The sequence below is a fragment of the Bos indicus x Bos taurus genome, chromosome 26, assembly GCF_003369695.1.
Source record: "Bos indicus x Bos taurus breed Angus x Brahman F1 hybrid chromosome 26, Bos_hybrid_MaternalHap_v2.0, whole genome shotgun sequence".
NCBI classification, from domain to species: Eukaryota; Metazoa; Chordata; class Mammalia; order Artiodactyla; family Bovidae; genus Bos; species Bos indicus x Bos taurus.
The window spans coordinates 30311917-30337969 of record NC_040101.1 but is presented as its reverse complement, the minus strand read 5'-3'; the positions used below and the strand labels follow the sequence as shown (position 1 = coordinate 30337969).

The 26053-nt window shown below is 40.7% G+C and overlaps 1 protein-coding gene and 1 non-coding gene across 7 annotated transcripts; both read right to left on the bottom strand.

Moving 5' to 3' along the window:
* Nucleotides 1-1611: 1611 nt before the first annotated feature.
* On the bottom strand, nt 1612-26053 carry CWF19L1 (CWF19 like cell cycle control factor 1). 6 transcript variants are annotated; one of them, XM_027528631.1, is made up of 14 exons: nt 25942-26053; nt 23333-23417; nt 21383-21461; nt 20617-20718; nt 18969-19183; nt 16994-17112; nt 15582-15666; nt 13325-13465; nt 11333-11447; nt 10557-10636; nt 6626-6835; nt 5229-5348; nt 4736-4833; nt 1612-2048 (listed from the first exon to the last, which is right to left on the bottom strand). In XM_027528631.1, exons 1-14 carry the CDS (start codon nt 25962-25964, stop codon nt 1901-1903), a joined length of 1620 nt encoding a protein of 539 aa, XP_027384432.1. In that variant the 5' UTR covers nt 25965-26053; the 3' UTR covers nt 1612-1900. The 6 variants fall into 6 exon arrangements, with proteins under 6 accessions (XP_027384432.1, XP_027384433.1, XP_027384434.1 ...); XM_027528632.1 differs by having other exon boundaries at nt 25824-26027; XM_027528633.1 differs by lacking the exon at nt 25942-26053 and adding an exon at nt 25824-25929 and having other exon boundaries at nt 21383-21445.
* On the bottom strand, nt 5540-5687 carry LOC113884735. The gene has a single exon (XR_003509002.1). It is a non-coding gene; the product is annotated as a small nucleolar RNA SNORA12 (small nucleolar RNA).

Here is a 26053-nt window from a genome sequence, read left to right as displayed (position 1 = left end):
GTGCAACAGTAATTAAGTGCGTCCGAGTGGCAGACTGCCTTAGAATAGGGGCGCCAACTCCCCATTCTCGCTTTGAGTGTTGTACGCTTCATGTAAGTTGATCTCATCAGTCACTCCAAGGTATATCGGCATGGAATCAAATTCTCTAAGTGAGAGTTTCCTTAAGCCTGGTCAGTTGCCCCTCCTTTGAGATTATGTGCACTTGGACCATCATTTGTGCAGCCTGGGTTGTGAACTTAGAATTCAGCTAACATTTTGTGACATGACTGCCACTAAAGATGTAGCATGTTGAGACTTCTAAGGTGGATACAGTAGGTGCACCACAGTAGTGTTGCTGTTTTGAAAGCACTGAATGGACATTGTTATAGCAAATGTCTGTTGTCCCCCAGATCCCTGAATATTGCAGCCAGGATGTTGAACACTGTAAGATACAAACCATGTTGTATAGTAGTTCACCAGTAACCTGTGTGTAGTATCCAAAATTCTGATTCCCATATATGCTTGCTAGCCATGGAGCTGGAGCATCAGTCTTGAAGGTGGCACACAGTACCACCAAAAGCATGTCCCTTCTAGCTGGGCAGACTACACAGATTGTGGCAGACTGTCCAAACAGAATGAAGTCCTCATTTGCTAAGTGGGCAGCATCTGGCTCTGGAGTGTATCTGATAGGCATAGGTAGGGCCAAAATCCCTAATTCTTACTTGGAAGAGCTATGAAGGGATGCTGAAGACCCTTAAGTGGCCATCTTTGCAGGAACTGAGTTGTTTCCGATAGTTCACTTTTTGAGGTTTTTCTGAATTTAAAAAAAAAAATCCTGGCTGGTTACCTTCAGGCTCTATCATCTTGAAGCTTGCCAGCTTGTTTTTTCATGTGTAAAACAGAGGTAATAATACCTACCTCATAGCTATCTTATGAGGATTAAGTAAGAGTGTCTGGGCCGTAAGTGCCCAGTGTATAGGAGCAGTTATTTTTCTTTGGCTTCTAAGATAAGGCATTCTCTTGTGATCACTCTCTCTCTGCTCTTTTCCCATGTACTTCTTGGATGACTCGATTTCCAGGCACTCCTTAAATACTGATATTTCTCAGGTAGTCTTCTTCAGCTTACAACTGTATTCATCCTACTTTCATCCATTCTCTTAACTTCACCTGTGGCCTATATCCTGATGAGCCCCCAAACCCTATCAGCAATCCAGAGCACCTTGAATTTGTACCTATCAAACAGCAACTAAAGCTCACTTCTCGGTAAAGGAGAACTCATCTTTTTAAAAATCTTGCCCCTTCTCTTCCCAATTAGACTGTAAACTATGGAACAACAGGAAATCATGTTGGGACATGGCTATACTCCTGGAGTGTAGAAAAATGTCTAGTACAGAGGAGTTAAGTATTTCCTGAAGGACTGAATGAGCTCTTTTCTATCAGTAAGATGAATTCTACAAGGGAAAAATGGCTAAGGCCTTGGGTCCCTTCTCCATTCTGGATTGCTCAGTAAGAAGCCACCTGTGAGATCCTGGGATAACAGCTGGACCTAAAGCCCTGGCCCCTCCTACTATATACACACACACACTACTTCATTTCACTAGTTACAGGTAACATGAACACAAGACACTTCCCAACCATGAAAAAGCATTTGGATTTTATATAGTTTAAATATTTTTGAAAATGTTGACAAACATAACCTCTACTTGGAACTGGATGACAGATATGCTTTTAACATAAGATCTTCATCCTAAAATATGACTTTTCCCAAAAAATATTCAATCTTAGGCCTCTTGCTACAGGCAGGTTCCATGGGAATACACAAAAAGAGGCAGGAAAACAGTCCCCATGGGAGACTGTTGTTTCCTAAAAAGCAGGCTGCTATTATACCCTGTGAAGTTCATCAAGTGCTTTTTCCCTTTACTCAATCATCATCCACGGTGAAGTCAAAGGGCTCAAAGTCTTTCCGGAAGCGGCGAGCCAGAGTCTCCTCCTCTTCCTTACTCATCTGACACTTCCTCCAGTCAGACTTGTCAGGAATATTAAGGATAGCTTCACTAGCCAGGACCTCCCTGCAAAAAGAGGACAGAGAAGTCAAAATGGACAATATCCGTCCAAAACCTTCGATTCCTCTCCAGCCAGAGAGCTCTGCTCAGCATCACCCAAAAAAGGCATGCAAATTCCTCTAACTTTGCTCACACCATGTTCTCTTCCCTGAGGGCTATCTCTGCCATTCTATCTATCAAAATCACATCTGTTTTAAAGTGACCAGCCCAGGTCTTAGCTCTTCTCTAACTCCTCAAATTCCATTTACTCCTCTGAACAACCTGGAACTACGTTACTGCTACCTAGAGAATCAACATGACATAGTAGAAAGAGGGCAGGCCCTGCAATCAGAAAGAGACGAGACTGGATTCCATTCCTAGCTCTGCCGTTTGCTGTCTAAGAACAGATTACTTCATCTCTGTGTCTTGATTTCCTCGCCTATGACATGCAAAATAAGGGTTTTCTAATGTATGAAGATAACACAATCAAAGCACCAAACTAGTTGTAATTACATCCTGCCTTAGACTCTAGTTTCGTTATCTCAGGCCATTAATGGGCTGAGGGCACGGTGAAAAGTCAGGCACCTAGTATCATACCCTGATCTGACTTTCTGCCTTTTTTTAGTGCCCTCAAGTCTATACAGGCACAATACCACATGCTCAATGTCAACAAAATCACCTCTCACACAAGCTATCTTCTAAATGCCACTGCTTTCTATTTTTACTTATTTTGATATATTAGAAATAACCCTATTTGTACATTTGTTTGGTTCATTTTCCACTTTGAAGCTACAGTAAATAGAAAGGCTAAAAACAAATCACAGAATCTTCTAAAAGTCAAAGGACCTAAGCTCAAGTTCTTATTCTCTGGGCAGACTATGAGACTACCTCTTCATCTGTAGAATGAAGATAGACCCATCCTTCTTGTACAGCAGGAAAAAAAAGATGTCTTCTCAAGTATTTTGTTAATTATAAAATGCTATGTTCCCTGGTGGTTCAGATGGTAAAAAATCTGCCTGCTAATGCAGGAGACACTGGAGACGCAGGTTTGATCCCTGGGTTGCGAAGATCCCCTGGAGAAGGAAATGGCAACCCACTCCAATATTCTTGCCTGGAAAATCCCAGACAGAGGAACCTGGCAGGCTACAGTCCATAGGGTGGCAAAGAGTCGAACATGACTGAGTGACTAACACTTTCACTATCACCTGTAAGTTACTACTCTGAAAAATACTCAGTGTTGAAAATACAACCAAATATCAAGAGCATAAAATCATTCAAAGAATCTCTCCTCTGTAAGCTTACATGCATGTGCCCTCAGTATCTAAACCTGTGTCTGCTGCTGAATCAACAACACAAAAGATAATGTCAGATGTGTGAAGCTCCTAATACACTTTTTCTCATTTATTATCTGCTTTGAAAATGTAGACAACTACATTTACTAGACTTGTCTACTGGTGGCAGTCTCTTAGAGGCTTTCCAAATTGGCCCAAAAATGGTTCAGAGTTGACTCAAAGCTCAGTTCTAACTAGGGAAAAAAAACCACTGCAAAACACAGACACCAGCACCAGATAATCTGTCCTGCACATTTTTCCAACTACCCTCCATAATCTCTTCTTGCCAGCAAACTCCTGCCTTCAGTCTCTGCCTAATTTATACCACTCCCTGTACAGTCGTACAGTCATGTTCTCCATGATGTGAGGAACAGAAATGAAGCCTCATCCAAATCTTTAGGACACTTCAGAGTACTGAGTTAAGACCTCAATTTTGGGGTCCAGCAGGCCAGGTCACTGTGACCATGGACAAGCTACCTCACCACTCTAGAGCCACACTGTCCACTACTAAAGCCACCAGCATGCTTGGTCATGTCCAGCTCTTTGCAACCTCACGGACTGTAGTCCACCAGACTCTTACGTCCATGGGATTTCCCAGGCAAGAATACTGGAGTGGGTTGCCTTTTCCTCCTCCAGGAGATCAAACCCACGTCTCCTGCAACTCCTGCATAGGCAGATTCTTTACCACTGAGCCACCTGGGAAACCCAATGAAGGCAGTAGCCTAATATATTTAAATTTAATCATAATTAATTAAATGAAATTAAAAATTGAGTTTCTCAGTCACATTAGCCACATTTCAAGTGCTCGGTAATCACCAGTAATGGGGCTGGGGATTACTGTGTAGGACAGTGTAGATTTATAGAATATGTCTATCATCATGCAAAGTTCTACTGGGCACTCCTCCAGAGTCTCATTCTCCAGACTGGTAAACTGGGATGACAGTACCTACCACACAGAGTTTGGAAGATTAAATGATGCAATGCATGGAAAGTTCTTGGCACAGTGCCTGGCACAGAGCACATGTTCATAGTAGCATTTTCCTCCCTTGGGCTAGAATGCCCAGGCACCAGGTTTACCCTCTAAATCTCCCTCTCAGGCTCAACTTCAGCCCTTTCATGATGCCTTCCATCAAGCAGAAATGGCTCTCCCTTCTCTGGATTTCTAAAGTACATTGTTCCTCAAAACTTTTTTATGGTACTTTCCACATTCTACATTACATTACTGTCATATACGTTAAGTATCTGACTTGCCCTAAGACTATTTGCTCCTTAGGGCAAGGACTATTTCTTGTTTGGCTTTTTATTTAACTCGTCATGCAGCCCACTACTTTATCCAGAGTAGGTCTAGTGAAAACACATTTAAAATAAGAAAAATATACAAACCTTCCAAACTGCAAAGGAAAATTCTTTTTAATTCTGTGGAAAAGTTTCTCTCCTGTGTCAAGTTCAACATAAAAATATGCTGCTCCTGGCTGTGCAATCTACAGTAAACAGAGTCATATGAGGACATGTAATAGTACTTTAAACATTGAAAATCCCAGCCCATCTCTTAAGAGCTTTAATTTGGCAAAGAATTTAGAAGTATAAGAACTTTAATACAACAAAAGTTTAAAAAGACACTGGCAGATATTACAACGATCCTCCCAGTGGCACCTACCTTCCTAAGTTCCTGCCTTAGGAAATTTCTGATTTCTTGCCCTTCCCAGGAAAGCACTAAGGAACTGCTATAATATAATCTTCATCTCTAGTCACATGCTCGAGCACCAAATTGTCACCTGCCTATTTAACATTTGTTGAATGCCTCTGAGTACCTCAGGCTCTATAGGCTAGAAACCCAATACTTCTCCTGGAATATCACCTTCCTCTCCTGTTTTACCTGCTTGATGTCTGAGTGCTCTGGGATTTCCAGGAGCTCTATCTGCTGTTCCTGTGCCTGAGTGATGAAGGCGTCTTTAATGTCATCAGTAGCACAGCTGCTGAGTGGCACAGGAATAACCTAGGGGTGGGGGGGAGACAGGAAAAATTCTTTGTGCAGGTCTCAGAGAGGTTGTGCCTCCCGCACAGTCTCTGAGATGTAGCAAATTCATCACAGGGGTGGAGGAACACCCCTCAGCAGACATTTTCCTCAGGCCAGACAGGTCTATGTCATCCTGTCTGTAAGGACTTAAACTTATGAGACAGCCTTTCACATGTGGGAGGCCATCTCTGATGCAGAAAAGGCTAGAAAGAGATCTCTTTGTCATCAAGCCTTTTCCAGCTCCTATATAATATATGTGGCAGAGTCAGGCCCATTTGAAAACTTAACAAATGTGCCAGAAAGAAAACCACCACAATGACATTCAAATTACCCATAACAGTCTCTGAATTTCTGAGCTGGAAGCCCTGGGCAAGACCTGAGACTGCTTCCTACCTGTGAACTGTCACTCATGCTAAGCTTCACACAAAATAGCCACTCTCTTTCCAAACTCTTATCTGTCAAGGCCCAAATCTTTCCTGGGACCTTCCTGAACTATCCATTTCTTTTCTCAACAAGGCACTTACTACCTGTGCTATTCAGTTGTGCTGACTATGCACTTCCCTGGAAGTCCCTGGAGTTATCACCAGAAACTATAACCTTTTAGATGAATATTATTTAAATATTAATATGAAAGTTCATACTAAATTTTTTAAAGTATTAAGTCAACTATTCAAATACTTAATCTTATATTAGAATCAAACACTTAAATATTTATTAAAATTAACATTTGTTGATGGGCACTTGGATTGTTTCTAAGTCTTAGCTGTTGTAATAGTGCTGCTATGAAAACTGGGGTGCATGCATCTTTTTGAATTAAAGGTTTTCGTCTTTCCTGGATATATACCCAGGACTGAGACTGCTGGATCATAGGATCTATCTTTAGTTTTCTGAGAAACCTCTATACTGTTTTCCATAACGGCTGCACCAATTTACAGTACAACCCAAGTGTCCATCAACAGACGGCTGCCTTAAGAACATGTTGTATATACACACGATGGAATACGAAAAATGATGAACTGTTGCCATTTGCAGCAGCATAATAGGTGAACCTAGTAGAGGGAATTATATTCAATATCTTGTAACAACCTATAAATAGAAAATGATATTTTATATATATATACAAGAACTGAATCACTTTGCTGTACATCTGAAACTAATACAATATTGTCAGTCAACTATACTTCAAAAAAATTAACATTATTTAAATATTTATCAATATCCAGGCCCTTCCAAGCTCTTGGACAGAGATCACATACCTGTAGCTGCAGGTGATGGCTTTTATAATTCCTCTCAAATAGAACACAGCGTTTGCCTCGACTCCTAAAGAACCTCCTCAATGTAGCCTTGTACTTCTCCACCTCTTCTACCACCTCTGCTGAAAGCTCCACCACTGACTGGTAGTGTCCAATGGGCAGAATGAGGACATGGTCATCAGATAAGCCTCCTTTGGCCAGGGCAAGGTAGCACTGAACAGGAAGCACACAGAAGTGAGACTTCAGTCCTGCATGTGTGATTCTTCGGTGAAAAGCCTCTACTAAGTGTGAGCTGCTAGGGTGTGGGGCAAGTGCGCCAGAGGCTACCGGCAGAACTTCTCCTAAAAAAAAATCTGATTTTAGAGGTTATGACAACATTGTTGTCAAGTACCCGCTAAAGAATGAGGTTAGATCCAACAAATTTCTATGCAACTATCAAATGAACTGGGGAAAAATGAGCAGCACACAGCCTGGCTTTTGGCTACAAACACACCAGAGCTGAAGGAGACTAGAACAACAAACTTGGTTTTTCCTCCCAGGCTCCAAACTTGAAACAATTTAACAATTTTCCAGTGACTATCACTCAACCCACAGGAAGATACCACTTCTGATTTCAAAGAACCACTTCTGATTTCAAATGAACTACTTCCCCTACAGTGACACCTAATTCCACCCCTAAATATACTTCCTGGGTTCACGAAAAAGGCTAAGATGATATGATTATCATCATCATCACCAATGTCCCTACAGCCTTAAGCTGCTGACTGACCTTTACAAAATGAAAGCAAACATAACCTAATGGAGAAGGAAGAAGAAGAAACTTCAAACTCAGGTACATCCAAAGAAAACTACGGTTCCCAGCAATGGCTGTGGACAGCTAAACAGCAACTAAAAGTATTTCTGTCAAAACCCAAACACACAAGACTGCTCTGCCACTCAGACATACTTTGAAGGGAAGAGAGCAGAGAACGGGCCAGGCAAATGAAGGTACCAGAGCTTTAGAAAAACAATCCGAAGTATACTTTTAGTGTGGTGCCTTCAAAGTTAAGACTGAACGAAAGAGTCATTTATTTTTCATCTACCCTGAGAAAGCCCAACAGAAAGACAAGATAGGTAACAGCAACAAACTAAAGCATTATCATCCTTGATCTCCTTGGCACAGAGGACTGAACACATCTACAGAGTTAATATTCCAGATGACTAAAGTTCATCAAAACCTCATAAGCACTAAAACAGTAAAAAAAAAAAAAAAAGTACAGTAACCAATGTGATTGTGTTTGTTTTAAAAGGTTACTCTAGAAAATTACATTTTCTAGCCTTTATGTCAGAGGGTTGCTGCCATAAATGGCAGTTTTTATATTGTGATGTGCCTTGAAGCTACTGAAGGCTTCTAGTCTAGACTAAACAGCACCCCTAAGGCAGTACCTTCTAGTTTTTGTGACGTTTCAAACTTGCCCAGTCTCTTCCCTACTTTTCAAGCTCTCAACTTCTAATCTGTGCTGTACTTGAATTCATCTCTAATTTTATCTATGTAAGTAGGACCTGAATGAGTATTTCTCCCATAAATGCATGGATTTTGCAGTACTTATTCTGGACTCTTAGCAGCCTGCAACTGCTTTTACCAACTTAAACCTATGGGTCATTAGCATACTTCTATGTATACCCCTTGAAGAAGGCATGGCTGTTGCTGCTGCTGCTAAGTCGCTTCAGTCGTGTCCGACTCTGTACAGCCTCATAGACGGCAGCCCACTAGGCTCCTCTGTCCCTGGGATTCTCCAGGCAAGAATACTGTAGTGGGTTGCCATTTCCTTCTCCAAGGCACACATGCATGTGAAATTGCTCTGTGTGACCCTATGGACAGCAGCCCACCAGGCTCCTCCGTCCACAGGATTCTCTAGGCAAGAATACTGGAGTGGGTTGCCATTTCCTTCTCTGGGAAGGCATGGCAATGACAGAGAAAAGCCAGGGGAAAAAAGAAAAAAGAAAAAAGCCAAGGGGATCAAAAGGAGTAGTTGCAGAGATGGGACTCCAAGTCCTCAGCCAGATACCCACAGGTCACCAGACATTTGCAACAGATTTCTACCAACAAAGGACAGTGCAGGTAAGGGTAAACTTGATTGGTAGGTAAGCTACCAATCAAGTAGCTTTGGTAGCTAAGTACCAATTAGTAGGTAAGCCAAAATCATCAGGTGACCTCCTATCTGTCCACAATCAAAATCTGATATGCTTTTTGCCCCTCTAACTTCAGGTCAAGATAAGAAGCAGAGTTTTCCTTGAAATTCCCCTAGGCTCATACCCCAGTAAAAGACCCTCATTATCAGGATAAGCTGAGGAAAAAAAGGTCATCCCCAGGAAACAAAATCAGAATAAATCAATGAAAAATGGATGAAAGTATCTGCCTACAAAAGCATCACACACTACGAAATGATCTGTATATATTATCCTCAGGAGCCTTGGAAAATAGCTATTTCTAGTATGGGTGACTAGGGTGCAACTGTAACTCTGAAAATTAAGCTTCTTTTCACTCTAAGTGAATGAAAAAGAAGGATAATGGTCTGTATGGATCCCAGAAGAATGAGGGTCAAAAATGAGTATTATTTAATATAATATCTAAGCAAGTCATGCCCAAGGAAAAGCATTTGGGAAGTCTGAAATAGGATGACTTTACAGTGAGATACATGTATTCCATCAGAACTTTTCATAGCCTGAATAAAATCCTTCTCAAGATCATCCAGTTGTCACAGTCTGATTGCTTACCCAGCAATCTTATAATTATCATCTTGGTTTCCCAGATACCCAGACCAGAAATGTGGATGTGAGTCTTCCTGTCATTAGGAAGCTATATCCTCTACTACTAGGCAAAACTGAGAACTTATCATTTTCGTCTTTTATAATTAGTGTAAATCAGTTCCCAACACTACATAGTTACTATAGATAAAAATTAATAAACTCAAGTTTTAAAATCTGAAGATACAAAAAAAGAATATTAACATTTTTAGCCGAATATGAGTGTATAGGCAACAGAGGACTCCTTTTCAGGGACAAAGAAAATCATTGTTTCAAATGGTAATTCAAAAAAGCAAATCATCATCCCCAAATAGTATGGAATAAAAACATATAAAGTTCAAGAATTTCATAAAAGCATCACCCTAGGAAAGCCATACCTGTTTGTCAGAGAGGAGGGAAAGAAGGAGGAATCTTGTGAAACTGATTCTACTAAACCACAAGAGAACTGCTATAGTTGCCACGGTCAAGATAGACAATATCAAATGTTGGGGAGGATGTAGAAAAACAAGGACCCTCATACATTGCTGGTGGGAAAACAAGATGGTGCAGCTGTTTTGAAAAATAGTTTGGCAGTTTCTTAAAAAGGTAAACATAAAATTACAAAAAACTCCACTTCTTAGGTTAGGGCTATCCAAGAGAAAAAACATATGTTCACACAAAGACATGTATGCAAATGTTCACTAATAGCCATAAAGGGGAAACAACTCAAATGTCCACTTAGTGAATAAATAGAAAAAATGTAGTCTATCCATACAATGGAATACCATTTGACAAGGAGGAATACAAAACTGATACAGGCTACAACATGAATAAGAAGAATATTATGCTAAGTAAAAGGAGCCAGACGCAAAGATGTACAATTCCATTTATACAAAATATCCAGACGGACAAAGTAGACGAGTGGTTTCCTGGAACTGAGGGTGGGTGTGGGGATTAACTGGAAATGGGCATGAGGACTCTTACTGAAGTGATGAACATGTTCTAAAACTGTATTATGTGATGGTTGTACAATCAGTAAGCTTACTAAAAGTCACTGAATTGCACACTTAAAGTAGGTAAATTTTATATGTAAACCATGACTCCATAAAGTCAACAGAAAAGAAACAGGTGTCTTCCTCTCTGCAAGAGGTTCATGGAAGTAACTCACATGTGTGCCAATGTTGACCACCAAATGCTTTTCCACTTCAGGGCTGGCAAGGCAAAACCAGCAGGGTCCTGGAGGCTGAGCTTCACGCAGGAGAAAGACAAATGTTACCACGGTCCAAGCACTACAGCACATAACCACCGACAGAACACGGCCTTGTCTGATCTTTGTGTCCTGCAAAGACTGTGTTACACACTACTGCCACAGCGGGTCTGCTGTGCTCCCACTATGACCCCCGCCCCCATCGCCATTATTAATGAAACTAAATGTCTACAGACGTTCTGAATTGGTAACCAGTCCACAGGTAGGGGATCTACAAGTGATAGCCATAGCATGTAACTGGCAATTGACTGCAATAAGAGAACATTCAACTGGGTGTCTGGAGCCCCATTTCTAGTTCCAGTCATGCCACCAGCTAGTCACATGACGCCAGGAGTTACAAAGTCAACTTCTTCATCTTTGAAACAAGTGGGTGGAAAAGAAGATCTCAATGTATTAACAGCTATCTTTGCTAACATTTTGATTATTATTTTATAAACCTGCACTGGTTTTGTAGGCTCTTAACCTTCTGTTTTACAGACATGAAGGAAAGGAACTTTTTCCATAGTTCTTACAGAAATAGCCTCAGACAGCATCAAAGTCAGGCCATCTTTGCATCCTTTTGTTTTTATTATTGATCTTCTGCCAGAAGAGGCCCTTTGAGCAATGCTGCTTCCCAAACAAGACCCAAAATAACCATTATTGCCCACAGAAGAGACCTCTGGAGCCAAGGTACTTACGAGGTTTGCGAGGCTGCTTTGGGTGAGGAGAAGACTTGCTGTCTCTGCCTGTAGATGAACGCTTCCTTCCCTGCTTTTCATTTAAATCAAAGAAAAACTGGCAGGCTGATTCTTCCTAGAACAGCCAATAGAAGAGTAAATGTTATTAAACTAACCTTTAAGCAAGTAGCCAACCATCACACACAAGGGAACATTGCTACCTTCCTCCCAGCCCTTTCTGCCTAATCTAGAGAAGCAAAATAGTTTGCCAGTCCTGATGCCTGGACTCAGTCACACCTCTCAACACTTATATAACTAAGCTACCAAATTCATCCCTTTGGAAAAGCAAATTAAAATGTAAGTTATACAGCAATTCTTGCCTAAAACACAATAGCATGATCCCGCCCAAATCCCTTTCCCTCTCTCAGTAGGGCTGTAGTAGTCTTACAATTTCACAGATCAAACGACTTTAACTGAGTTTTAATTTAAAAAAATAAAAGGCTGCTCATTAAGAAGGTCTAAGAAAGCAGACCATTCATACTAGTAAGGGAACTTGACATTCCTTGCTTGAGTGAAGGGAAAATGAATTTCAGAAAAGTCTGCTATTAAGAAATCTCTTCAGAGTAAATCTTATTGACCTACTACCACTCATTCAGTTCAATTCAGTTCCAGTTGCTCAGTCGTGTCCGACTCTTTGCGACCCCATTGTCTGCAGCACACCAGGCCTCCCTGTCCATCACCAACTCCCAGAGTTTACTCAAACTCATGTTCATTGAGTCGGTGATGCCATCTAACCATCTCATCCTCTGTTGTCCCCTTCTCCTCCTGCCTTCAATCTTTCCCAGCATCGGGATGTTTTCAAATGCGTCAGTTCTTCGCATCAGGTGGCCAAAGTATTGGAGTTTCAGCTTCAGCATCAGTCCTTCCAATGAATATTCAGGACTGATTTCCTTTAGGATGGACTGGTTGATCTCCTTGCTGTCCAAGGGACTCTCAAGAGTCTTCTCCAACACCAGTTCAAAAGCATCAATTCTTCTGTACTCGGCCTTCTTTATAGTCCAACTCTCACATCCATACATGGCATGACTACTGGAAAAACCATAGTTTTGACTAGATGGACCTCTGTTGGCAAAGAAATGTCTCTGCTTTTTAATATGCTGTCTAGGTTGGTCATAACTTTTCTTCCAAGGAGCAAGCATCTTTTAATCTCATGGCTGCAGTCACCATCTGCAGTGATTTTGAAGCCCCCCAAAAATAAAGTCTGTCACTGTTTCCACTGTTTCCCCATCAACTTGCCATGAAGGGATGGGACCAGATGCCATGATCTTAGTTTCCTGAATGTTGAGTTTTAAGCCAACTTTTTCACTCTCCTCTTTCACTTTCAACAAGAGGCTTTTTAGTTCCTCTTCACTTTCTGCCATAAGGGTGGTGTCATCTGCATATCTGAAGTTACTGATATTTCTCCTGGCAATCTTGATTCCGGCTTATGCTTCATCCAGCCCACTGTTTCTCATGATATACTCTGCATATAAGTTAAATAAGCAGGGTGACAACATACAGCCTTGACATACTCCTTTCCTGATTTGGAACCAGTTTGCTGTTCCATGACCATTCTAACTGTTGCTTCCTGACCTACCACTCATTATAAAATAACAAATTACATTGCTACCAAGCACTTGGATCCTTGCCTGAAAAGTTAGGAACAGGGAATTAACTTTAGACAGGAAAGACTTTATATGTGTAACCCCAATATTCGAACCAACTTTAGACAATGAAAGACTTAAAATATAAAACGGTTAACCCCAAACTACAATTAAATGTACACACACACATTGATCCTACTGGAAATCTACTAAAGCTTTCTAATCACCACCACAATTTCCCAAAGGAGAAAAAAAAGAGATTAAGGTTCCAGGGATTAAACTTGCCTAATGAACTAAACTATAACCAGGGAAAAGACACCTATAATGGGTAATCATGCCCAGAAAATGTCACCTCTCAATCAGAACCCACCTCAGGGGCAGGAGTTTGCTTTCCTGTGGACGCTTCCTTCCCAGATTTTCTGTACGGGTTTTCAGTGACATCTGGCGGCTGTTTTACCAGTTCTGCTGCATCCATTAGTTTCATAGGAACAATACTGAATGCATAAAGATACTTTGGAAAAAGAATAACAATATTATTATTTGCATACTATTTATGCAAATATAACCAACCTCCTGGATGTAAAATCCCACAAAAATCTTCAGAAACTGAGTAAAACTAAAGAGCAGCAACCAGCCTATCTGTAGTTCAGAGAATCCATAACAATGCCATTTCGGTGATCTTCGCAAGGGCTAACCACGGGCTGATAAAGTAACAAGCAACTAATCAAAGCCCAGCCCTTACATAAAACAACTAGCACTACAAGGCCTAGAGGGATTTGCTCCATAACCCTTGAAGACAAATTGCTTTTGTCTCTCAGTCCTTTATCTTTACGTGTTGTAGTCCTTTAAAGGACTGGAACCTGGTGGTCCAGAGTCGATGATAAAAAAGTGAAAGAGAGAGCTGGAGGGAAGGAGGGAGAGAGAGAGAAAGAAAGACAGACACGGGGACCCAAGCTCTGATGGAGCAAAGGTGCTTTAATGATCTTTTGGTGAGTATAGATAGGCTGTTGTACAAGAAATTTCTTTCGACAATGATAAAGATCAGAAAACCAAATGTACAGCAATCTAGTTCCAAGGGAACAAGGGATTAATAATGGCCACAAGGTCAGGAGACAATCCATATCTCAAGAAAGAGGATCGAGACTAAGCAGTTTTGTCGTAAGGAGAATGTTTACTGAAGGAGATTCAAGCCTGTCTCATCCTATGTCCTCAGTCCTGGGAGCGGTGTGCCCTTCCACCTGTTTCTGGCAACAGAAACTGATGAGGAACGGGATTTATGAGAAACAGCACATAGGAATCCTGTTAAACATTCCCTGACATTTGTGTACTTTGTCAATAGTCACTGTACTGCCCTTGTTTTTTTCCAATGAAAAACAACTTAGTGTTTTCCTTTGATTTTATACAATTTCTGCTATTTATGCAGATAAATTTTCTTAGGGATTAGTAGCAAGGAACTAAATATATAAATATCTAGAATCTTGGACGGACAGCACAAATATTGAAAACTTTATTTGAGATATGAATAGATGCTTAACCTCACTACTTATCAGGGAAATACAACTGATTAACACTGACACACAACCTTCTTCTGTCAGGATGGCAAAAATGTCAATAAAAACTTGACACTACCCATTGAGAATGTAGACAGAAAACAGTCTCATACACTGCCGGTGGGGGTATAAACTGTAACAAAATTTTGAGATAATTTAATAATACTTGCCGATTTCAAAATGCGCATATTCTGAGTGAAGTATGCGTTGCTTAGGGCTAAGGCTAACAGGTCCCTAAAAGTAAAACAACAGACTATAAATACTGTAAGTGATACTCAGTCTTAAAAGGGCAGTTTAAAAAAAGGAAGAAAGGAAGAAGGGAGGAAAGGCAGATAAGTTGTTAATAAAAAAGAAATTACAAATCAAAACTTGCTAAGAATGCCCTGGGCCCCAAAGTTTGAGCTATTATGGAAAAAACAAAACAGGTATTTGCTTATCTTTTGCATGTACACTGTTCATGGCCTATTAAAGTGAGAAAATCTTCAGATAATTTATCTGTTTTCCCACTTGACTTATTGTTCTAATCTTTAGCTGTCCCAATCCACAATATCCTGGCTTTTGGCCTTAAAGAATCAGAAATGCTCTCAAGGAAGTAAGAAAACCAATATATATACTTTTCTGGTATATTCTCTTTCATTCACTTGCACAGTTTTCTCGTATAAAGCCAATTCCAGGTATCACTAAGACTGCCCAAAGCCAAGGAGAGCTTAGGTAAATCCTTGGGAAGATTTTATTATTTAGGCTAAATGAAGTTGCTATAGTACCACCTGATGTCAAACCCTTGAAAAATACCCATGGAAACAACCACATGGATGTGGGAAGAAAGGAACATAACTCATTTGAAAATCTGCCTTTGTTCCACTGGGCCTATTTTCCCAAACCCTTCCCTAAAATATCCTACAAAGGACCCAAGGAAACTGACCTTTCATTACCATATTACTACAAAGAGTAAAGTTGCTAAAGTACTGGGACGTTACAGTTGGGAAGAAGAGAAGATCTGAATCCTAAACTGGGCAAGAGGAACATTTATCAGACAGACAATGAATGCTAACCAATCACCAAACACTCAACATTTACCTTTTTCTTTTCTGGATTTCCAACATTTGCCAGAGCTATAAACCTGGTGGCATGCTGTGCATTTTCCTGTAGAACAATGTGATTTCTGTAATATATTTGAAAGATAATAGGTTATCAACAAACTTTACTTTTTTTTGGCCGTGGCTCGAGGCTTGCTCATTCTTACTTCCCTGACTAGGGAGCGAACCCAGCAATGAAAGCACTGAGGCCTAACCACTAGACTGCCAATGAATTCCCAACAACAAACTTTACTTTTGATCTGCAATTATGAGATATATAGACTCCAAGGGTCCATGAAGAGAGCACAGGCCTAAGTCCATCACTACATCACCACCAGTAATATCTCAGATGTTACCCATCCATTCAGTAGAATAATCATGCCTACTTCCCAGGGCTGCCGTTAGGGAAAAATGAGATCACGAATCTGAAAAGCACAAAAAACTCTTTGATTTTAAAAGAGTTGGGCAACTGGCAAAATGTTAATAATTGCTAATGTAGGTTATGGGTTCAGGAGGGTCCATTATACTATTCTCTCTTCTTTTGTGTAACAATATAATAGAATACCCTAATGGCTAATAATGTGAGAGCATCTTTTCATGCACCTATTGGCCACTGGTGTATGTTCTTCAGAGAAATACATATTTGCATCCTTAAAGGTTGAGCTGCCTTTGAGTGGCTTGTTCCAATAACCTTTTTTAGTGTATGGTTTCAGAGAAGAAGAGGTTTTTCCAGAAGGCATATATGGAGATATAAAACAAAAATCTGTAATATCTATGTTTATACCTTAGGCTGTGGGATTTACAGGGAAAGAGCAGGTTATATTCTTCTTTTGCTCACCTATATTTTTTGAACTTTCAACACATATATTGCTTTTGAATAAAAAAAAAGTACAAATTGTTTAGGGATTATCCACGCCCTTTACAGTGACAATCATTCACAATAAATTTTACTTAACTCTATAACTTATAAAACACTGGTTTTATTTTTTCTGCAATATATCCTTTAAAAACTCCACCTCCAACCTATACTGAAAAAAAGAAGAAAAAAAATTGATACAAGTTTTTGATTCCTAACTTGAAATGTTTCTTATGTAATTACCCTGAGTTTAAGACTATACAAGGAGCACTGTTTAACCTGATCAAAACAGGACTTGCTATACATCAAGCTATGATGATTAAACAGCACTGTGATGTCAGACACTTAAGCCTACAAGGGGCTCTGTACTGGCAAATCCTTTGTATTTCAAATTAGGAAACCAAACTCAGAGAAGTGGAATGGTTTGAGAGTCACTTATTTCATGCCCGAGAAACTAAAAGAAACCAAGATGTAATATGGCTGAAATGAAAGGGAGAAGTTTACAGAGAAAATCCAAGCAAATTCTTCAAAAAACCAAAAAGAATGGAGCTACTCACCGATATGGAAGCCTCTCATAATAGGTCTTTTCCAAAGAAGCAAAATGATATCTTGGTTTCAAGCCTGTGGCAAGACTGGAGATCAAAGCAGAGCCACATTTTTTGGTATCCACTTCTCCCTAGTAAACAGAAATTTAGTCATCATTAACAGATCTACAAGTTATCATGAAATGCAGAGATATAACAAGACACTTTGAAATGTCTTTGGAATTTTTATGTGGCTACAATGTGGCAGTAGAATTTGCATCATGAATTCTACTCTATGGCAATCAGAGAAACTCAAACACATAAGGGGAAAATGGGCTAATTACAAATGCAGAAATAAGAACAATAGTTAGAAGCCAGAAGTTAAGGAGGAAGGTTACTCCTCCATACAAACACCCAAAACAAGATTTATTAAAATCTCATTTGGGAAGGTAAGTATTTTCTCTCTGGAGCTCACAGACTGTGTGTCTATAATTCGCTTTGCTGTGCTCCTGTAGTTCTGATAAACAATCACTACAGAAGATTAAAATCAAAAAGCTAGCTTTCAGGGCCCCTAGGATCCACAGAATATTTGCCATAGAACATTCAGGGACTTCATCACATAAGCATACAACCCTCTATTTTGCTTCAGTCAAGGAAAGCATGGCTTGCAGAAGGATACAATCATGCCCCTGGTTCAGTCTGTCAAAAGTTAGGCTTATTCCCAGAGCTTCCATTAACAACAAATTATGTGACCTCTCACCCATAAACCAGTTCATACTTTCTCTTAGAATGAAGTTCTAAGAGAAAAGTATGAACTGGTAAGAGAGAAATTATCAGAGTTAACTTTCCACTAAGTAAAGCAACACTTTCCTTTTGCCTTATGCTTGACTCCTTCAGCTGTCTGCTGAAGGACAGGGAATTGGCCTTGAGGCTAGTATCTTAGGGACTGGTGTTTTTCCCCCTATAAATATGTGATTATTCATTTTCACCAAAGTCAACTTTAATCAAAAATTATAAACTTTTTTTAGCACCCTTTTCATTCTTCCTTATAGAGTATCACTTGTTCCTCCCATCATCACTTTAGTAGTCTTTCTCTGAATCTACTGCCTCTTATGTTCTAGTGGCAGAATAACCATGGATATTTGGAAGGGGAAGAGCGTGGCCCTTCTACATTCAATATCCTGACACTGCCTGGTATTTTGTTGGCCTTTTTGGTCACAGACATATTGTGCTGAAGCTGACAGACAGTAGTCTACAATGCCCTTTTCTAGATCATCATTGATAACTCTGCGTCTAGGAACTGATATTTTTTCCCTACTCTTTACATTTTCCTTCACTGAAGCTCAGTGGATGCTTTCTGCCCTCACAGACAATCTTTCAAGGTCTTCCTTAGGCTTATTTTCCACCAGAGTAGCTCCCCATGATAGCCGTCACTCACCAACCTGGTGTACATCTTCTTCTTATAAATAATATTTAGATCAAATCCAATGACACAGTCCAATACATTCCAACATTAAAGCTTTCCCATCAAAGAACTACTAAGTTTTCAACATACTGTGTCCCAACTTTAGATCGCTATCTTCACTCCCATAATGATTCCATCTTTTAAAATATTTTAATAGCCAAAAATATATAATCTGGAATGGAAAGGGATAAATAAAACTGCAGAGCTGCCACTACCTACGAATATTTCACTGAATATTAGTGACTCCTCAAAACATCTTAAGGCTAAGAAAGGATACTTGAGGCAGAGACTACAATTCTTAAAAAGCTTTCATTTATAATTAAGACTTCAGCAATTTCATTGGTGAACTGTGTTTTCACAAGATCAACTTGTTTTCATCAGCCAATAGGCTTTAAGTATCCCCCAAAAAATTCACACAAGGTTTCTACTGAAAGGAACTAAGAACTGAAACACTCAAAGAGCAAAAAAAAGAAAAAAAAAAAAGCTCAAATTAAGCCACTGCAATTTGCTTTTAGAAATTCCAACTGAACAAACACTACTCACAGAAGAATTCCCAAAGTTCCCCACATACTTGGGCCACGGGGATGTGAGCAAGATATCAACACCCTTAAACTGGGGTGTTGAACACAGCATTGTCCTTAGGGAAGACACATCCTTGGGACTGAAACTGTAACCTGGGACAGGCTCATTTAAGGACTCTGTCCCACTGAGGTACACAATCTGTAGTCCTGAACTTCCAGTGAAGACACCTTTACGACCTGGGTTCAAAGAAAATGGAAAAGTTTTAGTCAAACTGCAGAAGGAAATGTCACGCTGGTGATGAATCTCTTTCATGCCCCAACTCTCTTAAAGCCCACTTCTGGCTCCCAGGTCTCAACGGTGGACAGCTACAACAGTATTCCTGTTCAGTACACAAGAGCTGTCCTTATGTGGAAGCTGCTGGAGCCCACAGTCTGACTGCTCTAGGTGCCTCACAACTGAAAAAACTTTGGAAGCACTGATTAAGAAAAAGGCTTTCTGCCTTCTAGAGACTCCATAGGGACTAAAAGAAATCTAGACACCTAGAGTGGCACTGAGAAGACAAAAAATAATTGCAGGTTTGAGTAAGCTCTAGTCTAGAACAGATGTGCACTTTATGAAGGCAGACACTTCCAAATGAAGGAACACATTAGGAAAGAGCAATTATTTAGGAAAAGTTAAGAGACTCTGCCATCTTCTCAATTTATTCCTGGCTTGTGCCCTTGATTCTCTTCCTTTGTGTTGCCTCCAGAACCTTGTTCCATCAGCTTTCACCCCCCTTTCATCTACTGAGTCTCACATGGCTCTTTCCACATACTGACTCATTATGGAACACATATACTAACAAGAATAACGAAGTAATAAAGAACACACATACTAATTAAAAAAAAAAAATAACACTATAAAGGAGCATTTATAGCAAAGGAAATGTGGAAGCTTTCTAAAGAAAAGAGAGACCAAGAGAGAGGAAATGTGAAGAGTGGTTGAGCCATTTTAGAAAAAACTTAGTTGAATGATGCAAGAAGCAGTAGTGGTTGAAGGAGGGGAGCAGGGGAAGAAGGAAAACAAAATTTGACATTTTTTTTTTTTAAACAAAACAAAAAAAACAGCCAGACACTGAAAGGACCCACTATAAGAGTTTCAGGGGGTTGCAGAGGAACAACTTTAACCTGGAATTGAAGAGTGGACCTTGAATTGGAAAAAGGACAAGAAAGTAGTGAAAAAGCCAAGGACCAGCATTAAAAACTTGAGTTTTTTAAAACCTCAGTGAAACCTAGAGCTATAGGAATTAGGAGTCTAATTAACAAATAAGCTGTATGTATCTAGTAATGTTACACAGTGAGACACATACATGGAGTTAAAAAACACACACACACACACTTTATACTTTAGGTACTCCAAACATTGTAGTCAAACAGTTTACTCCTCTAGTTGACTGAAACAGTATATATTGGGTTGTGGGAGTACAAGGAGATTGGGGAGAGGTGTGAGACACCAGAAACAGAGAAAAAATGACATAGTCTTAAACATATGGACATTGATTTTAGAAAAGAAGCCCCTCATCCCCATTCTCTCAGGCAGTAATGGCAGATGAATCCAGCCACAAATTTCCTGGAAGACTAATTCCTGGGACACATTATGTTCATTACAAACATACAAAATATCCACTTACCCAGATAAGTAATGTTTTCAGCTAATTCACACCCATCAACATCTTGGAAATATTTCACTGTTTCTTGGTTATTGGCACCCAGCACATATGTCTGAATAGGAGCTAGTAAGAGAAACAGACATGACACTGGCTAGTTAGCAGATCTGCCTGGGGACCTGAGAACTGCTTCCCCATAGGAAAAACATCCATAGTGAAGGTAGAGCCTGCAATCCTCCACGTGGAACATGCTCACCACAGAGGACATCCTACAGCCAACCTGTGGCTTGATTATCAAATGGTATCACTAGGCTTATCACATCTTGGAAGGAATGGTCAATGTAGTTAGGAAAGCAGACCCAAAAGAGCTTCATTAAAAAAACATCAAAACTGAAAAAAAGGAAAGAACACATACAGTTGCATTATTCAATTCTTTCCTACTGAGAAGAGAATTCTTTTCCTGGAACTAAATCCAACCAAATTAAAAATGTGAACATTCAGATGCATAGACATTCTTCCCAGATCAATGCAAAACTCAAAGGCAAACTTTTAAATCACTAATATGTAAAACACAACTTGGCAAGAACCAGGGAGCCTTAAAACTTTGTTAGAAATCATGTTAAAAATAAGTTCTGGGGACTTCCCTGGTGGTCCAGTAGCCAAGACTCCACACTCCCAAAGCAGAGGGCCTGGGTTCAATGCCTGGTTGGGGAACTAGATCCCACACGCTGCAACTAAAACCGGGCAAAGCCAAATAAATAAAATATTAAAAAGAAAAGTAAGTTCATACCTTTCTTGACGCCAGTTTTATATTCTTCCCATTCAGCATCTGGAGTGGAGCCAAAGAAATTTCCTACACACAACAGCAGCTAAAATGAGTTTTTTAAACAGATATGAGATTTTTTTAAGAACTATCAAATAGTACATAATTAATTGACAGTAACATTATTTGGCTAACTGTCCTATTTAATTATCTCTAACCAAATTTTCAGAGAAGGCAATGGCAACCCACTCCAGTACTCTTGCCTGGAAAATCCCATGGACAGAGGAGCCTGGTAGGCTTCAGTCCATGGGGTCACGAAGAGTAAGGCACACCTGAACGACTTCACTTTCACTTTTCACTTTCATGCACTGGAGAAGGAAATGGCAACCCACTCCAGTGTTCTTGCCTGGAGAATCCCAGGGATGGGGGAGCCTAGTGGGCTGCTGTCTATGGGGTTGCACAGAGTCGGACACGACTGAAGTGACTTAGCAGCAGCAGCAGCAACCAAATTTTTTCTTAATTTATAGAATTTCTAAACATAATTCTTTAACAATTGTAGTAGTTACTCTGAGTCTACCAATTACTGAATTTTGGCTCTCTAGCTGTCAAATACAAGCTGGTGAAGGGGATGAGAGGGTCAGGGAAAAAAATGGAGAAATCAACCTTGAAGAATCTGTGAAATACAAAACTTAGGTATCTCTCTGGTATTAGGTACCCTGAGAGATATAGGAAATAAAGGACACATTTTCTGCTTGTTGTCTTACTCAACCTTTAGCCCAATGAACAAATAATTCCCATACCTAGAATACTCTTCTGTACTCTTAAGAATTTAGAGTCCAGTAGTCAACAATACTGGAGAAGGCAATGGCACCCCACTCCAGTACTCTTCTTGCCTGGAAAATTCCATGGATGGAGAAGTCTAGTGGGCTGCAGTCCATGGGGTTGCTAAGAGTCGGACACAACTGAGCGACTTCCCTTTCACTTTTCACTTTCATGCATTGGAGAAGGAAATGGCAACCCACTCCAGTGTTCTTGCCTGGAGAATCCCAGGGACAGCGGAGCCTGGTGGGCTGCCGTCTGTGGGGTCGCACAGAGTGGGACACGACTGAGAGACTTAGCAGCAGCAGCAGCAGCAGCAGTCAACAATACATAACAATCAGGGCTCTTTAGTTTGTGAAGCATTTGCACATATATTGTCTGACTTCATCCACACCATATACCCATGAAATAGATCTGTGCTTCCCAAACCCAGTAATCAGAATCACTAAGGGAGGTTTTTCCAGTAGTCATGTATGGATGTGAGAGTTGGACTATAAAGAAAGCTGAGCGCCAAAGAATTGATGCTTCTGAACTGTGGTGTGGGAAAAGAGACTCTTGAGAGTCCCTTGGACTGCAAGGAGATCCAACCAGTCCATCCTAAAGGAGATCAGTCCTGGGTATTCATTGGAAGGACTGACGTTGAAGCTGAAACTCCAGTACTTCGGCCATTTGATGCAAAGAGCTGACTCATTTGAAAAGACCCTGATGCTGGGAAAAGATTGAAGGCAGGAGGAGAAGGGGATGACAGAGGATGAGATGGTTGGATAGCATCACCGACTCAATGGACATGAGTTTGGGTAGTCTCCAGGGGTTGGTGATAGACAGGGAGGCCTGGCGTGCTGCAGTTCATGGGGTCACAAAGAGTCGGACACTACTGAGCGACTGAACTGAACTGAAGGGAGGTTTTGCTAGTCTGTTTTCAGTTTTGTGTAAAGTAATAAAGTAATAAAACTCAAATTCAAGAGTATAAAAAAGTCTACAGTAAACACATCATCCCCTTTCCCATACCACTCTTCAGCTACTAAATTTCCATGCTCACAAAAGAAACTCAGTCTAACAAGAGAGTAGGTGTTTCAGAAATGTATAAAGAAGCCCAAACTTTAATATGTTTGATTACAACAATCAAATTTTTAAATGCAGTAGAAAGAAACATCTTACATCAAAGTTTCCACTTTTCTTCTGAATTGCTCGAACTCTATTGAATAAAGCATCAAACTTTCCTTCGACATCTCCACATGCCAAGCTGCAAATAATAATAAATGTTAAAGCAGTTCAGGATACACAAATGGGCCTGCCAGGTTTGGTATATATACTAGTCTTCCTGGATCAGGGAGATTTGTGTTCCAGTCTCTCTGAGGTTACCTGAGGGGTTCAAGGCATGTGAACTATTAGTGACTGCTGGGCGGCTCCACCTGAAGGTCTCACCAGTTATCTTCACCATATCTAAAATTTAGCTTATCATTTCCTCCAAAATTGAACCAGTTTCTTCTCACTTGCCAAGTTTTGTACATAAGTCTACTGCCAATCGGAGAAGGCAATGGCACCCCACTCCAGTACTCTTGCCTGTAAAATCCCATCAACGGAGGAGCCTGGTGGGCTCCAGTCCATGGGGCCCCTAAGAGTCGGACATGACTGAGCGACTTCACTTTGACTTTTCACTTTCATGCATTGGAGAAGGAAATGGCAACCCACTCCAGTGTTCTTGCCTGGAGAATCCCAGGGACACAGAAGCCTAGTGGGCTGCCGTCTATGGGGTCGCACAGAGTCCGACATGACTGAAGCGACTTAGCAGCAGCAGCAGCAGCTACTGCCAATTGGATTACGAAGAGGCAAAAATCCCCCATGCAGTCATCAAGTCTCTTCAATTCCTTTTACAAGTATCTTTTGTGATCCTCTTGTAGCTTCCATTTCCACTGCCACTATCTTAGCACAGGATTTCAGGCATCCATTCAACAAACACACACTGAGCACCTACAGTATGCTTTGCTAAGTGCAGTGTGCCAAGTACTATGCTGAGGACATGTCAAGGAATACAAAGAAGAGGAATTTTCTTTATATTCTCTGCCTCAGGACAATTATGAGGCAGAGCAACTGAGAGTCCTGTAGTTACTGAAGAGGCAGAATCAGAGACAAATATAATGAATCTGGTATTGGCTACAACATAGGGAATATACTTACATTTTCTCTAATACCTTCCCTTCTTCCTGTCCATCCTACATAAAGCCAACAGTTTAATGTTCTTTCCTCAAAAACATTAAGACAACTCCACAGCCAGAGAGATGACAGCTTTTCACAAGTCCCTGATCTCTTTCCCCAATGCTTTCTCCAAGTTCCAAAACAGAAACCTTCTCTACTGTCAATCTGATCACTCTCTCTGTCTCTGCCATTCCCTTGGGGTGGTGACATCTCCTAACAGTCCCACTCTACCCATCTTGAATCTAAAAGATTTCCCATCTTTCAAGGCCAAGCACATCTCTAAAGCCTTCCTGACCAGCTCAGAAAGTCCTCTTCTCAAAACTTTAGAAACCCAAATAGCTTTTCAGAGCAAACTCTGTAATAAATTATTTGGCATGTTCATTTATCTTCGGAGCACCACCTCTTCTAGGAAGCCCTCCAGTCCCTATCAATCACCAATTCCTAGTGCTCCCAAAGGACCCTGCACTTCCTCTTTCATAGCAGTTGTCACATGGAATTACCATTGTTTGGGGGACAGCCACTGTCCAGTCTGTACATCATAAGACACCTCAAAACTCATCATCTCCTCATCTGGGCCCTTTGCCACGGTTTCCAATCCTACTGAAGAAAAACAGAAATCTAGGATCCAGACTATGCTGACTTCTTTGCACTCATAACCAAACATCTCCAAGCCGTGTTGATGTCCTCTCTTTAACAGACCTTGAATTTCTGCACTTTTCTTCTTCATTTACCTAGTCCTAGCTGTCTTCTACTTTGGCTCCAATTTTTTTTTCACACTGCAGCCAGAATCGCTTTCCAAAATGAAAATTTGATCATGTCAAGGTGTTCGTAAACATTCTAGTGACTTTTTTGGAATAAAGACAAAAAAAAAGACTATTAATCAAAGTTCAATCCTCACTTCCTTGATTCCTCACATTAACCCAAATATCCTATATAAATCCTCCCAGAACCGTGAACCTTTTCCTCCTGACATTTACCAGGACCATAATTTAACATTTATCTGGTTTCCTGATTAATATTTGTTCCCCTAAACTATAAGATCCATTAGGGCAGGAATTCCATCTGTGCAACGCCTAGCACCAGTGCCTGGTACACTACAACTGTTCAATCAATGCTGATGAATGAATGGATGAATGGAAGGCCTCTCCGCACCACCCCCCTGAAAAAACGCGCCAGGGCAAAGGTCCTCTCTCTCTCTCTTCAGTCGAACCCTGCCCAGGACCTATAAGTGGGCCCATGCCTACAATTTTTGGCTAATAAATATACTGCAAGGAGAAACGAAGGGGAAATTGATATATATCAGAGGCCAGGAAGGCCTAACATGAAGACCTGACTCTGACAGCTTCCTCTTCTCTCTGCGACTGTAGACAATAGTCTCCCGCTTCAGAAGCGAAAACAATCGGGAGAAGAGGCCTGCTTGCCGTGGCCAGGCAAAGACGCGATAGGAGCTCACCAGCAGGCTCCGGGCTTCCACCCCGGGCTTTCCTCCTTTCTTCACGTCTTTAGAAAAACCCTCTCCAGCAGACACAAACACACAGAGACACATAGGCTTCGGACTCAGGTTCACTTACAGGCGCAGCGGTTTCTGAGCCATCTGCGTTAACAACCTGGGTTGGACCGACCAAGCAAAGCTGGAATTGCGAACCCACGCGACTCCGGAAAACCCGGCCGCACAGAGATAAG